This window comes from Esox lucius, chromosome 21 (genome assembly GCF_011004845.1).
Source record: "Esox lucius isolate fEsoLuc1 chromosome 21, fEsoLuc1.pri, whole genome shotgun sequence".
Classification (NCBI taxonomy): Eukaryota; Metazoa; Chordata; class Actinopteri; order Esociformes; family Esocidae; genus Esox; species Esox lucius.
The window spans coordinates 13,729,710-13,745,466 of NC_047589.1; the positions used below are offsets into that span (position 1 = coordinate 13,729,710).

The 15,757-nt window shown below is 45.9% G+C and overlaps 1 protein-coding gene across 5 annotated transcripts in view; it reads left to right on the forward strand.

The window, feature by feature from the left end:
* Window positions 1-2,222: 2,222 nt before the first annotated feature.
* The window catches only part of arhgap12b (Rho GTPase activating protein 12b), a 51,839-nt gene continuing 38,304 nt past the window's right edge, over window positions 2,223-15,757 (forward strand). For 3 of the 5 annotated variants that reach the window (XM_010885574.4, XM_010885573.4, XM_010885575.4), the window contains exons 1-2: window positions 2,224-2,493; window positions 6,114-6,935. In XM_010885574.4, coding sequence (XP_010883876.2) covers window positions 6,195-6,935 — 741 coding nt within the window. In that variant the 5' untranslated portion in view covers window positions 2,224-2,493; window positions 6,114-6,194. Of the gene's footprint in view, window positions 2,494-6,113; window positions 6,936-12,482; window positions 12,580-15,757 lie in introns of those variants that run through there. The other 2 variants (XM_010885572.5, XM_010885577.5) reach the window with 2 other exon arrangements.

The window sequence follows — 15,757 nt, forward strand, 5'->3', positions numbered from 1 at the left end:
ATGAAATTGATGGGACATGATTTAGAAACTCACACAAACTATCTATATAAGGTCCCCCACTTCAGAGTGGAGGTCACAGACAAGCCAAAAAGACCAAGGAACCCCCTGTAGACTTTGGAAATGGAATTGTGATGAGGCATAGGTCTGGGAAAGGTTATGAAACAAATCTTAAAACATTGAAAGCCCAACAGTGTTCTCCATCGTTGTAAAATGGAAGACTTTTTGAACCACCAAGACTTCCTAGAGCTGGCCAGTCTAACTTGGTAATTGCATCCCTCCATCAGTCAGAGTGAAAGGCATATGGCATGCCGCCTGAAGAATTCGAGAGCATGAGCGAATAGATAATCTGGTCTGATGAGACAAAATCTAGTTACTAGACCTGAATGCCAAGTGGTGTGTGTGGTGAAAACAAGGTACCGCTCAAGAATTGGCTAATACCATCCCTTCGGCGAAGCATTGTGTTGCGAGCAACAGGATATGGAGATTGTTCTCAGAGGAAATGTCTGAGTGACTAGGATAGGATTGATGGATGACCACAATGAAATACCAAGAGGTTTTGATCTAGAGGGCACAGCACCTCAGACTGGGATGGAGATTAATCTTTCAGCACAAAGACCATAAGTACACAACCAACACCTTGGGAAAATCCTCTGAATTTCTTTGAGTGGCCCACAAAAGCCGGGACCTAAACCCAATTGAAAATCTCGGGGGTGACCAGATGATTGCAGTTCTACAATGCTCCCCATTCAATCTGACAGAGCATGGAATAATATGAGAAACTGCCCAAATTCAGTGGTGCCTAAATATTTATGTGAATTATATATTATTTTTTATAAATCTGCATAAACTCAAAAACTGTATTTTATCAATTATTAATTAAGTCACAAACAACAAAACATGGAGAGATTGAAGGAGCCTGAATACTTTCCAAAGTCACTGAATATTGAATTATACAAGTTCTGGTCTTAAAGGAAATATCTGCACATTTACTGCAAAAAACAAAACAAAGCATCACTGATTTTCCATCTTTAGGTTTTAAACTAAGGTCATCATACTCAAATTATTGTCTCTGTCTATGTGTGTCTGTTTTATAACCAAAGGGAACTCAAAAAATTGCAAGGTAGTGAATACTATTTTCCTCAAGGACTTTCTGTAGTCTTGGTGCATAAATTGAGAAGCCAGCTGGAGAGGAAAACCAACAACTCAAGGAGGCCAGGGGAAGTGAATAACCCGTTTTGTGGGTTGAGCTTTAAGTCGCCCCACAAAACGTTATGGTTTCACTGAGAAAGCATATGATCTAAATTCGTATCATATTGAATGATTATTTTTGGGGGGGATGAAACACTGGTTTCTCATGGCAATGATTGCCAAGCCCTACAGCAGTCTACCTGCATTAACAGCCTTCTGGTGCACTAGCTCATTCACACCAGCAGAGTGAGCACAGTCCGTGGGAATCTGATTAAATGTCTGAGTATCAGCGAGGTGCTCTGATGTTTGCGGCACTCAGAGAACCCATCATAAAAGACCTCTTAAAAAGTAAGAATAATTTGGCAAATCCTAAATCCCCATAATCTATTATTCAATCACTAGATAATTCTGGGACAGGCTGCTTTTGAAATTTCTGTTGGCTCGAGGTAGTAACAGATGGTGACTAAAATCGTAATGATAAATTATTCAATGATCTGAGCATTTTCTTTACCAAAGTCAGACTTGACGATTGCCGAGTATTTTATTTTCATATTTTAATTGTTTCACTCTTGTGACTAAAATATATCTAACTGATAAACACGATTCACCCTCATGGAAGGTAGCCAAGACTGAAACCAAGAGCCAAGTGCAAAATTAAGAACTGTAAGAGAATAACGTAAATAATATTTTACTGTGACTTTATATATAAAAGAATACATAACACAGCTAATTACCAGTTGTAAATACTTAGTTCTATCTATAGCCTACATTAGAATGTTCTGTAATTATTGAAATCCCCGTGATACCAACATGTCACTTAAAAGAACCTGTTCTTGAAAAATTATTATTTAACAACTAGCGCTCGTGTGGGCACATATTTGCATGAGAAAAACGAACAACGGTCAAGTTCAACATTTATAAATCACACCACTTTGCTGGAAATGTGGCGCAGCCTAAGTATTTTTAGTGCGCACGCCCCTTTGATAACAAGGGCCCAGGTACGCATTGTCAGTGGTGATAATGTGGACCGCGAGAGGGCATACCAGGAGCAAGCTACCGTCCGTCATAATTCGCGAGCCGGCGGGGTGGGAGGGAGAATAGACCAACCCTGCGCTCACTAGCGATAGCTCCACAACGCCTGCATAAAGAGGCGGGGGATTGTGAATGCTGAAGAGCATACGCAGCTTAGTCTTTTCGAGTCGCAGAGCTATTATCTTGGAGCATTTTAGGGCATTGATAAAGTTCCACGGACCAAACGTCGTTTACTAGCCTATTCTTTGGAAGAAAGAAGATACCGTTCACAAGGTGTGTACTGATCATATCCGTTATTTTTCGTAGGAAGACCGAGGCTGGTTACTTCTAGAGTTAGGCGACTTTGTTGCAATTGCATTGTCGCATTGCTGGCTACTTTTGATTATTCTTCCTCGAATGCCTTGACAGGGGCATGCATTTGACCTACTGTTATTTATGCTGAACTAACTGGCAACTGTGTATATACGTGTGTTGTGGATATTTAAATGTATTGGTCGCGGGGGGATATCGTGGTGTTGATCATGCCTGGATGTGTACTGGTTGGTTTTGGCGAGGTTGCATTCGGATGCATAGATCAGTGTTTCGCAAATCTAGAGGGAACCCCTGACGTTTCACGATTTTGTTGTAGCTTCGAACTAGCTCATCAAGGGGTTGATGATTGTTTGACAAGTTGAAGCAGGTGTGCCGGATCTAGAATCGATGGATTCAATGGAATAGCTGGAGGACCCCGGGAGGAGAGATTTGAGAACTACTGGCATACGTATCGTATTGTGGGCATTATAGGCACATTACTCTTAACAGGTCTACCTTATAGTTTTTCCCTCATGTCCAAAATGTTTCATAGGGGTCCTTTTCCCTCATTTCACAGCACCAATGGCCAGAATTGAGGGATTTCGAAAAACCTTTTTGTCTAGTCGGAGTCTTTTGTTGAAATTGAATATGGATTAAACTCCTTTGTTGTCTTTCAACAGTTTTGAGACTCCTTTGGCCGAGACACCCTGCCCCCCATCCTAGACATGCCCCTCTTAAGGGCAGCAAACCCCTAGGCGTCCCATAGCCGCTCAGAAATGATCAGGTTTTTGTCTTGACAGGCTTCTAAAATGTTAGTTCCAAGCTGCTATCAAATGATAACATATGAACAGCAGCTACAGAGATGTTGTGGGCTTGCGTGCAGCCTTTGACAGTTGTTAAGAATAGAACCACTGGGATAAAGGCACTCAGAACCTCACCGTGTTTTGGTGCTCGGCAGTCGCAGATGTGGGAAAATACAGCATCTTCACGCTTATTAAATATTTATAATGCTTCACTGTCATTAGACCTTATGACAGTCAGTCTGCGTTGCTTGTTTCTAATAATACTTATTGTTTTATAAAGCAACCTTCGGCAATGTATTCAGTCTGTAGCTGGATAGTTGACGTTAATAAGCACATGCTTTTGGGCTTGTCATGGCGGATTACTCTACAGGTAAACTGAACATTAATATTAGCATAACCCATGTCTTAAAGGCGTGCTTCGCAATTTACGCCATTGCCTGGTATTTTATAAGGTTATTTAACAGGTGAGACATTCCAAAGCTGATCTATACCACTGCCATTTTGAAAAGCATTCTAATTTTCTGCCACATAGATTTGTCTCAATAACAGAGCAACTAGTTGGCTGGGTGCTTATTTCGTGAGGGCTGACTGCACTTTGTTCTTCTGGCTGCACACACACATGCAGTAGAGAAGAGATTTTAAATGTGTCCCAAATGGCACCCTTCTCTCCATGCCTAAATAGTGCACTACTTTTGATCATGGCTGAAGAATAGGGTGCCAGGTTAGAAAATAGGGAGCATTTGGGATGCAAGCTGTGTTGGAATTCCTTCCCTGCTTCCCTGCCAGCATGCCAATGAGATGACAGGTAACTTGTCAGTCAGAGACAGGGGTCTTTGACTCAAGCTGTCAGTCATAGTCTTCTTAGAAATCGGCCGTATATTACAGTTAGAATGGGAAAATTCATGTGTTGGATTCCAAAAGAGCAGTTGAAGTCATTTTAAGGCTCCATCACCTCTTGTTACATTTGACCTGCTTTGGGTTAGATTAAGCCCTCTCATATAGGATAGCAGTGCTTAACAGAATTCAGGTATCCAGGAAAATGTGTACGTTTGCAATTCTTCATTATAACTATAGAATCCATCTTGAGCATATTCATGTTCTAAAGGCCTTTAGAGATAAGAACACAGCATTTGTGTAGGCTAACCTAACCCTCTGGAAAGAAGGCTGAGGATAAGTGCATCTGACACAAGGTCTTCTTAAGGATACAAATCAAGAAGCCACTAGACTCAACAGATGGTACTATCTGGAGAATAGGGCACACCGCAGCATTCTGCTCAGTGTTTTCACGTTCATATCGTAGTGTCCCTGTGGCCGTGTTTAGATATTTTTGTCCAACACTAGTTTGTCCTAACAGGAAGTTCTCCGGTCTCAAATCATACATTATCAGCAGTGCTCAAGATGTTTTAAACATTTAGGCATACATGAACCCACACCACTGAGGCATGACCAGGTATTTTTGTTTTTTTGCAGAAGTCAAACAGAAAGGGGTAGTTCAGAAAAAAGCTCCTGGTTGGCAGTCAATGCTTCTATTGTTTGTTGTGATGCCCCATACTATGCGCTTTAAAAAGTGACAGAAAAATTTGGTTACAAAGCAAACGGCAAAGGGCAAGGCTTGTCTTTAAGCCTGTGAGGGAGTGATGGGTGTCGGGGGTATGCGGCACCACTCGCGTTATCTAATCACAGCCACTGCCAATCTCCCCTCTTTAGACTGTGTCTGGACTGTATATCCCGGGATGTGTTTGTTACTCCTCTTTATACATGTTGGGCTTATTTACATTACGACAGAGAATAATACGCTAGATAGACTTATCTTAGTTTGCATAATCATTTCCATAGCGTTTTAATTTACACCAGGGTGTTCAAGATGTACCATACAGGTTTGGGGGCGTCAGTTGAGGGTACCATTTAGCGATATGGCAGCGCGCTACAGAAGCTTGATACGGTTCCGACACTATTAACACTTAACACCGGCAAACCCCCGGGGGGGGCTTGATGTAAAATGTGGCTCACGCTACCTCGGAAGGTGGCGTCCTGAACTGTCTATCAACGGGTTTACACAACTAAATAATCTAGCGTCTTGTGTCGTCTTCAGTATGTCTTGGGAAATGTGTGGTAACGTAAATAGAACACTAGTCGTGCTGGGCGAAGTGTGAAGTGAAGAGGGGAAGCTCTGTTGCCGTGCGTGACACAAGATAATGTGACAAACACAAACGCACGTGCACATGCTATCTATCCATGGGATGCTCTAGATCACTGACATTCCATACCCTCTGGAGGAAGAGCTAGTCGTAGCTGACAGTTCCTTCATGTCAGACGGAGAGGACAGAAGACACCCGGCTGTCTCTAGAGCCAGTGAAGTGTGACTACAGTAACGCATTTCATCATGTGAATAACCAAAACTATTGTCTAGCCTAAGAGCTCTACCTGTGCTTATGCTTATAGGTGTGTGTCGGTTTTCCTGTGAGTTTGGGACTCCTTAGTGGATTTCCTGCCAAGTCATATCTGTAACAGCACTGTTCAGTCTCTGGTCATCCTGGGCTTAAACGTTGCTTTGGAAATAAAGGATTGGCCCATGAGATGATTCTCTCTTAGTGACGTGTCTGGAAATAGCCTTTGTCGTCACACTACGGTGTTCTGTAAGGGAGTAATACGGTGGGATTGAAAGGAAGGTGTGGGAGTTTGCTAAATGCTGTTACCGTGGCGTTTGTCCTTCTTGCTCCGGTCACTGGTATGTGTCTGACATTTAAAATACTAATTGTTCTCCCCCCCCCCCCCCCGTTCCCTCTCTTCCCCCTGCAGACCAGCGGAGCCCTGTGAGAGATGTGAATTCCCACCAACAGAGGTCAGGGGTCAACCAGGTCAGCGAGGATCCACGCCATCATGGCTGACAGAGAGGGGCGTTGCGGCGCTGGGTTTGATCTGCCCACGGTCGCCCCGGGCCGCGTGTACGTGGAGGTGGAGTACGACTATGAGTACAAGGCCAAGGACAAGGTGATCTCCATCAGACAGGGGGAGTGCTACATGCTGGTCAAGAAGACCAACGAGGACTGGTGGCAGGTACGGAGGGAGGAGGGGTTGAAAGCCTTCTACGTCCCGGCGCAGTACGTCAGGGAGGTGCGCCGGGCCCTCATGCCCCCTCAGAAGCCTCTGATGTCAGGCGGGATGGTCCGGGTGAAGCCTACGGTTTTGGATATTTGTAGTGTGTCCAGTGAGAACCTCAACAACCGCCCGCCTCAGGAGATGTCTAGTTTCGGGCGCCCGTCGCCCTCCTCCACACCCTCCCCTTCCCCCGGGCACATCACCCCACCCGCTCAGCCCAAGGACGCCAACCAGAACCCAGGCAGCCCACGGCATAGCAAGCCCCCCGGCGTAGCCGAGCTGGTTCTCCTACACAACAACAACAACCATCACCATAGCAACAACTCCACGTTACCACGGATGCGGGCTGACTCCCCGCCCCCCAGAGCCCCTATCAACCGCCATACTGACCACCAAGGGGGTCCAGACTTAGACCGGACCCCCTCCTCTTCTGGGGAGTCCCCTGGCGAGGGATTCGAGAAGCTCCGGAATGACTCTGAGTCTGGAGACGACCTGAGTAGCAGCTCGACTGAGCACATGCAGGTAGGAGACAGTGGGAGGCTGTTCTGGGAACTGACACACCCCTTAATACTACAGTGTGTTCTCCATCCACCATTCTGTTCTCTCTTTCATAATTTCCCCTTGCTCGTCCAATAGACCCTAAGGATCATAATGTCTTCTCACATCCACTTACTCACCGTGGCTGGTCAAGTAATTGTTGTCTTTCCCTTTTTGGCAAATTTAAAATGTCTGCAAGTCATGGCTCCAAATTGAGAGGTATTTCTAACAGTTGTCCATCCAGTCTTGCCTGAATCAGGTACATCATATTGGTTGTTATTCTAAATGCAGTGATCCTTCAGTTAGCTAGCTACTGTAGTAACAGGATTTTATCACAGTGAAATATATTTTTTAAGCTTCCCCATTCTGACATCAGTCAGTGCAGTACTGGGAAAGCCCAGCTTTGCTGTACGCTCAGCTCTCCCAAAACATTGTTATCAAATAGCGATTGGTTCAAGGGTCCACAAGACATGCTGGGGAAGGTGTTTTAGAAGATGATTGGTTGTTAGACTAAGCTGATTAAGACAGTGCCTGTTGAGTTTTTCGCCTCTGTGAAGGCCAATTTAAGATTGCTCCTTCTGTCTCACTCTCTTTTGTCTCCCTCCTGTCAGATTAGATGTTGAGTGATGGATTGTCTCTTCAGTTGCCTCCTGTGGAGCTGGCTTCGTTCAGTTGGGATCTCTGCTTTATTCCACCCCATTACCTTGAATTCTTTTTGCCTCATTCGTCAGATTTGACAAGAGCAGCAACAGTTGGCTGCAGGTGCCTATTATACTTCCCCCACAGCACATCCACTACCCTAGGAGCTAGTGAATCTGTGGTACACTACAGATGGTCCGACACAATTAATACTTAACACCGGCAAAGCCCCTGGGGGGGGGGCTCGATGGAAAATGTGGCTCACGCTACCTCGGAAGGTGGCGTCCAGAGCTGTCTATCAATGGGTTTACACAACTAAATAATCTAGCGTCTTGTGTCGTCTTCAGTATGTCTTGGGAATTGTGTGGTAACGTAAATGGAACACTAGTCGTGCTGGGCGAAGTGTGAAGTGAAGAGGGGAAGCTCTGTTGCCGTGCGCGACACAAGATAATGTGACAAACACAAACGCACATGCACATGCTATCTATCCATGGGATGCTCTAGATCAGTGTCTCCTAACCTTTTTCAGTTACTGTACCCCCAAAATGTTTTTGCACTGCTTTCAGTGCCCCTGAAGTACCCCCTCATATTAATTTCACTAGTAAGTCTATGGTGTCATGAGGGTTTTCAAGTACCCCCTGTGGAGAGGCCAAGTACCCCCAGGGGTCCTAGTACCCCTGGTTGGGAACCACTGCTCTAGATCACTGACATTCCATACCCTCTGGAGGAAGAGCTAGTCGTAGCTGACAGTTCCTTCATGTCAGACGGAGAGGACGGAAGACACCCGGCTGTCTCTAGAGCCAGTGAAGTGTGACTACAGTAACGAATTTCATCATGTGAATAACCGAAACTATTGTCTAACCTAAGAGCTCTACCTGTGCTTCTGCTTATAGGTAAGTGTGTGTTGGTTTTCCTGTGAGTTTGGAACTCCTTAGTGGATTTCCTGCCAAGTCATATGTAACGGCACTGTTCAGTCTCTGGTCATCCTGGGCTTAAACTTTGCTTTGGAAATAAAGAATTGGCCCATGAGATGATTCTCTCTTAGTGACGTGTCTGGAAATAGCCTTTGTCGTCACACTACGGTGTTCTGTAAGGGAGTAATACGGTGGGATTGAAAGGAAGGTGTGGGAGTTTGCTAAAGGCTGTTACCGTTGCGTTCTACCGTTCCCCCAGGTTTCTGTTGTGTATTGTTTACTTACTCATTTTGCTCTGGGTTCCTTCAACAATTTTGAAAGTTTGGGGTAAGACGTATAGTCTAAAACCATTCCGCTTTAGGCAATTGTAATCTGTTTTCCAATCAGATGTTTAATTGATGAAAACTCAGCAGATTGTCGGCCCAGGTCCATCTTGCTCCAAAGCCTTCTACTGCCCGGGGATTTTGCTTCCTCTCACAGTGGGGAGTGGAAATGATGGCCTGATGCTTGAGATTTGTACATCCGTTGGGCAGTCTGTCTCTCTGTCCATCTGTGATCCACTACACCTCCTTCTGCCTCCCGTATCTCTCCTACTAATCCCATGTGTTCAGGAGACATCTGCATCCCTGTCTGTAGGTGTGTATTAAAGAACCTCTGGGTGAAATGACCGCAGGATTCACTCCTGTGAATGACTTGTTGCTCTACAGGATCACGAGGGGGGGCGGGGGGGGGGGGGTAGGTGGGGTTATTATAATTTTTTTCCTCCCAATTCTGGCTTAGGGTAGATAGTTTGGGCGGCTGGCTCTTTGTCAGAAGGAGGCAGGAGGCGGCTGAGGAACAAAGAGAGCGAGTTGAATAGATTAGAAACTAGGTCATATCAGCTGAGGAGTGTGTGTGGGGGTGTGTGTGTGATTTTGTGTGTGTGTGTGTGGGGGGGGGGGGGGGGGTGTGTACCCATGTACATGACAGACATTTGTTTGGATTGGAAGGGAGGGAGAAAGGAACCAATGGCAGATTGCAGTCTGTGGATCACAGACCTCAGTGAAAATTAGAAAGTGATGGAGATAATAATGAAATCCCATCCAGCTGCATGCTAAATTATGGCCGCCGTCTAATTCCCCAGAATTAATTTCATGCTTGTCAAATTTGTGACCATTCGGATTTGGCCCTGTCATTTACATGTTACATTTGCATCCGAGGGTCCTGGTTACATTTTGTCTAACCGACTGTGTCGGCCACGTTGTTGGCCCAGACTACCACAGGTCGGCTCGGCCCAGTGAACCGCGGGGCTCAGTCGCTGTCTGGTCAAAGGAAACTTGCTCCGTTTCACTTCATGTTTCTTTTTTTTATAGTTTTGGCCAATTGCCATCCAGGTGATGGGCCCTGCTTTACCACCAAGCAATGAAATGACACTTCCATTTCCTGTGTCCTGTGCACCTATACCTGAGCACTTTCAGGGACAATTTGAGCTGTGACAGTGACTCACTACTTTTTTCTTCTTACTACCCGTCCCCTCTTCCCCACAACCCTCCTCTTGGCTTTACCCCGGTCGTGCCATGGTAGAGCCAATCGGGGGATGTGTGGGGATTTGTCAGTCACAAACCTATGGTCCGGTGCCAGCTGGTCTCCCTAGCCTCTTAATGAATTTGATCTGATCAGTGAACGATGATAAAGCCTACGTCCTCTCTCTGTGGAGCCTAATGCCCTGATACACAGGACTCTGTCTGCCTGGTAGCTGTAGACTGGGGTGGCCCACATTTCTCTGACTGAGTCACAGCTTGGGTTCCACGAATTCGTTGGCAATGTCACCTCTAGAACCCGCTTAGACCCCCCCTCCCCCGCTTTAACAGACCCCTCTCCCCACCCCACTCACGGCTCTAAAAGCACTGCTCCTACGCTCTTAGAGGATTGGCTAAATAAACCTCTTTGCTCACTTCTCAAGGCCATGGCTTGGCATTCATACGGACTGGTATTTCACTTCTTAAAAGGACCCTGTGTGGGCCAGCCTGTGAGGGTTTCCAAGCTTTACCATTTAATGAAGCTGGTTGTTGTTCCACTTATGCTTTGTAGGATTTATTTGCTGTGTTGTTTTACTGCCCCTTGTTCGTCATGTGTTGCACATTGGAGTACATGAACATGAGAGATCCCTTCCTGTTGGCTTTTCTCTGGATCCATGGTGGTAGTGATGTTTTCTCTGTTTCACTCCCCAAGCATCTCCTGTGGCATCTTGATTGGATATCCAATACGCAACGTGTTTGTGTCCGTGACTATGACCTCTGATTCTGGGCGTGGGACTTAACTGACACACACAAACACCACTATACTAGATGCTCAATTTTAAACGAGGTGGTTTCGATACCGAAAGGAGAATGGCGAAAAGCTGCATCGTATGAGACCATAAACCGCGGAAAACGAATAGTTTGACTGCTGTAATATCACAGAAAACCGGTTCATAATGCCAGTAACGCATCTGGGTGGTTTGTGATCTACGTATTGGTATCCAGGCACTCTGCGGGGTGTCATTCCTACGAACAGCTCTTAGCGGCGGTATATTGGACATGCACCACGCCGCCTCGTGCCTGACCACTTAAATATAGAAGCCAAGCCCAGACCCCTGCCACGTGCACCACCGTGGGAATGGGAAGGAACGGCGGGGTATTAAAGGAACCGTAATAAGAAGCGCGTCCACCACCCCTGAAAATAAACCACGTATCGCATGTCCCAATGGAAAGAGACACCCCCTCTATCCTGTCCACCGTGTATCCCCAACTCCTGGCCTTCACCTACCCCAAATAGCCTGTATGACATAACTTGAAACTGTATACAGGAGTCAATCTGTGGAACGGGAACAGCTGATCCAAGCTGACCTAACATGGGATCAATGAATTCCCCCGTCCGCCTTCATGTATGTGGTGCTCGCCCCCCGCGCGTCCCCGATTGGCAACCCTGTAGCCCTTTGTAGCGCACTCCGTTCTTGACGAAATTGTGCAAGAGGAAGCAAAGCATCACACGTTGTGGATGTGTTACCAACTAACGTGGCCCACACATTTGGTGCCTGCTATGGTGTACACCACAGACACACTGTGGTGACTCTTTCAGATTTAGTTAAGCCTGTTTTCTTCCCTCCTCAAAAATCTTCTGCCTAGTTGTGCTTATTAGCCGTTTCCCTGGCGCTGGCTCTAAAGGAGGCCCCTGCTTGTTTTCTAAGGCATGCCTATCATTCCTGCCACTGTAGACACACAAGTGCAAGCACAGACAGACTGAAGCGCCACAATTAAGTTTATGGGGAATTCAATGAAGCCCTGCTTATCTCTCTGAAGGGAAGCAGCAGAGCTTGCTTTGATCCAATATTTAACCTAGGCAGATTGCACATCAAAGTCTAGAACTCACTTTCTCTTGCCCTCTCTGTCTCTCTCTCTGTCTTTCTCTCCCTCTCTCTCTCTCTGTCTTTCTCTCTCTCTCTCTGTCTGTCTTTCTCTCCCTCTCTCTCTCTCTCTCTGTCTTTCTCTCCCTCTCTTTCTCACTGATGAGTAATGGTGTTGATGGAAGTTAGTCTAAACAGGTTCTGCTGTCTGTGAAGGACATGATGTTAGTTATGGAAAACACTCCGGTTGGTGTTTACCGTTGGTAGCTGACCAGTTTAAACTAACTTTATCCATTTCCATAAGTCTTTGCCTCTGTTCTGATTGAAACAAGTGGTCTACTGTGCCCCGGCAAATCCCTTGACAAGGTAGTGGTGGAACGGACAATTTCCCTCTTTCATTAGTCAGCCTGTCTCCCAGGTCGTGAAACGGTGACACTGATGCCTCTGGCATGGCTGTGGGGCATTTGTTAGCCTACCAAAAATCGGCCGCCACGAATTCTTCTCACTTGTTATCACTGCCCCCAACGCTCCCTCGCTCGCTTATTTGGTCGGTCACTCTTCTGTCGTTTACACTCTCTCCCTCGTCTGGCTGGATGGCTTTATCTCTCTCTATTGCTCTCTCCCTCTTTCTCTCTGCCTCTCATTGCCTCGGTGTTTTTCAGCGCGGACTAACTGAATGTATGACTGGGACAGCATGTACCCAGAGGACACGGTAAGTCCGATGACCGGGGAATAAGTAAACAAGATTCTTCTCTGTGTGACTGTGGTGGCCTTTCGATCCTTCCTCAGCAACACACCTGCCTTTTAAATGTGAATGTGAGACTAGAATGTGAGAATTGGACAACGTTCCAAAGTCAAATTTGATGCTGGGTCTTGGCTGTGGTAGCCCTGCTGATATCCTGCTTGCTACTTGTTTGTTTTTTGTTGTTGTTCTGAGATGACAATAGATTTTCACTCCACAGTGCTGATTGAATGCTACAGGTGATTTTTGAGCCTGTGTTCACTGTTTAGGGAAGGTGTGAGAGATTGACACATGCCTTTGGCGGTGAATCTCTGTCACTTAATGTGATTGGATGCTCTCGGTCCAGACTCTGTCTGGACTCGTTAGGACCAGCTGATCGTCGTTTCTCAGAGGCCTGTTAAACTGGATCATTGGACGGGCTACTGGTATACTCAATAATACCCAGAGACTCTGTGTTAACGTGCTAGAGGTTTCAACAAGCTGGTTGGGAGTGAAAGGACCAATCATAAAAATCTCTGTGGTGATAGACACTTATACACAAAGTAATATGCATCTTTTGATGAGGCCACTGACAAAACCGCTTGGTAGCATGGGTGTTTACTGTTTCCTTGCATTACAGCAGAATGTACCTGGAGGCACCAGAGAAAGCAAGCGCTCAACAGGAACACGCCGTCTGCCAGTCCCCACAGAGACGGCCTTTGTGATTCTCTGTCTGTCTCTTTCTCTTCCTGTCTCTTTATCTGTTGACTCTAGAACATCGGACTACAACTCGCAAGGTTGCAGTTAAAGAAGCGTACTTCAGGTTTCCAAATTACCTTCTTGTCTGGTTTTTAATATCTGGCATTTAAACCCTGCCATGCCCATCCCATCATTAGGAATACATCTCTGCCCGGGGCATGAATAATGTGAATAATATCTGGTGATTAACCGTAGGATGTGTATCCCAACCGGCACCCTGTTCCATACATAGTGCACTTCTTTGAACCAGATCCCCCCCTGGAGCTCTACATTTGGGACACATTCCTATTACATGTAAAGTCATCTTCCTTCTTAATCCGCTTGTATCTGTTCATCTGTCTCAGGAGTACGTCTCCTGTAGGAGGAACTCTACATAATTCATTTTTAATGTCTTAGCTCTGAAATCCAGCTTAGTCCAGCAAGAGAGCGCGTTCCTGACATCCATTGGATATTAACAAAGGGAAATGGCATCCGTTTGTGTTTCATGATCTGTTTTTAAGTGAAAATAATGTGTCCCGTCTTAGTTTCTCTTTTTAGATCAGATCTATTTTTCACAGGGTGGTTTTTGCCAGATGGTTGTGTCGGCAATATTTAAATGCTCTCCCATACAATAGAATTGTTTGGTTTTTTTTCGAGGTTGGCATGCTGTATGTAGGTGGGTTGTTGCGTGGGCACCGAAGTGAGGCCGTCGAGGGCACATTGTCTCTGTCATCTACCAGTGCATATGCTAATTATTGTGAACGGCTGCCAAGGAGACGAGTCGTTATCAAACCTATCACATAGCCGAGAGAGCGGGCGGCCGCAAGATAAGGGTAATGTATTGTTTTGATGTGGATGATGAGTCTGGATGTACCCAGGCATGGAGATGGCAGTTGATCGGATACAGTACGTTCCAAACTGTGACTGAAGATGTGGTTTCTAGGTCTCTGTCAACATTGGTGACCATCTGGGTGCATTGTGGGGCCAGACTATGTGGCAGGTATTAGGGCGTAGTTGACATTCAACACAACTGCTGTATTTCAACGTACTCATTTATGGTATTGTACACATTTAAAAATCCACATGCAAATGTATTCACATATTTTCCGAGTTATGTGCAATATGCTCAGAATGCCAAACATGGGCATAAGAAAGGTTGGAAATGTTTTCTGCACTTCAACACCCTTTTAACCCCCGCCTTCCCTATGGACACAGAGTCTTCAGTCTAACTTACGATTTGCCTGAAAACAGGCTGTAGGAATGGTGCTTGCTTGTTTTACGCCTGTTACATTTATGACTGCCACATTTGTTCGTGGGATCTTCTGCTCTCTGTTTGTGGTCTGGCTGGCCCTGTGATAGTCCGGGCAGCTCTCTGCTCTGCTGGTGATGTGAATGGACCTTCCAGAGAGACTCAGGCTTTTGTTCTGAGAACTTTCCACAACAAGCCTAACGTAGCTGAAGAGAGAGACGCTGCACGGCATGAACAAAAGGTTCAGAGAGGGTCGCTGTGGAATGTTCCATCGCCTTCTGCGTGTTCTGTGTACACACACACACTTTTAAACAGCTCCTAGCTAGCTCAACAAACCCAGATTTAGGCTAACAATTATACCGCATTGAAATGGATAGTGAATGGGCCTGGGGACACCTTGGGGAGGCCGAAAAACCAGTGCGCTTCATTCAGCACCCCTCTGTCCCTTTGGGAATGCCCAGTCAATAAACCCTGGGGAACCTTCGCAGTAACTCAAGAAGTTTAAGCAGTTTGTTTCTCCCTTTAATCTATCCTGAATGGCACCGCCTTGTCCTGTGAAGTGCACTGCGTTTGACACGCACCGTTAGCCAAATGCACGGTACAGCAAGGCCCGTGTGGTTGCATCCTTCCCTCATACCTCTGGCTGTTTGACCACCTTGTAGCTGCAGAGATTGTGTTGGGTACTACCCCGTTAGAAAGATTTAAACAGAATAAGTCAAAAGGGTCAGACCAACATTCTGCGCGTACATTGCAAGTAATAGTAGGATTCTATGTATCTGTGTATGCTCTAGAAGCACTTTGTGTGTTGATTAACTCTTACTGTTGTGAAATTAGCTTAGCTGTGTGTGTGTGTGTGTGTGTGTGTGTGTGTGTGTGTGTGTGTGTGTGTGTGTGTGTGTGTGTGTGTGTGTGTGTGTGTGTGTGTGTGTGTGTGTGTGTGTGTGTGTGTGTGTGTGTGTGTGTGTGTGTGTGTGTGTGTGTGTGTGTGTGTGTGTGTGTGTGTGTGTGTGTGTGTGTGTGTGTGTGTGTGGTGTTAGGTCTACCAGATTGTCCATATAGACTTGACAGGCTGTTCAGACTTAACAGATGTAGCACTATTTAAAGGGTAGGGGTTGACAGTTCTTTGAGTATCAGAGGGTGTCATAATGGCAGAATAACAGATTCCGAGAGGCGTGGGTGTTA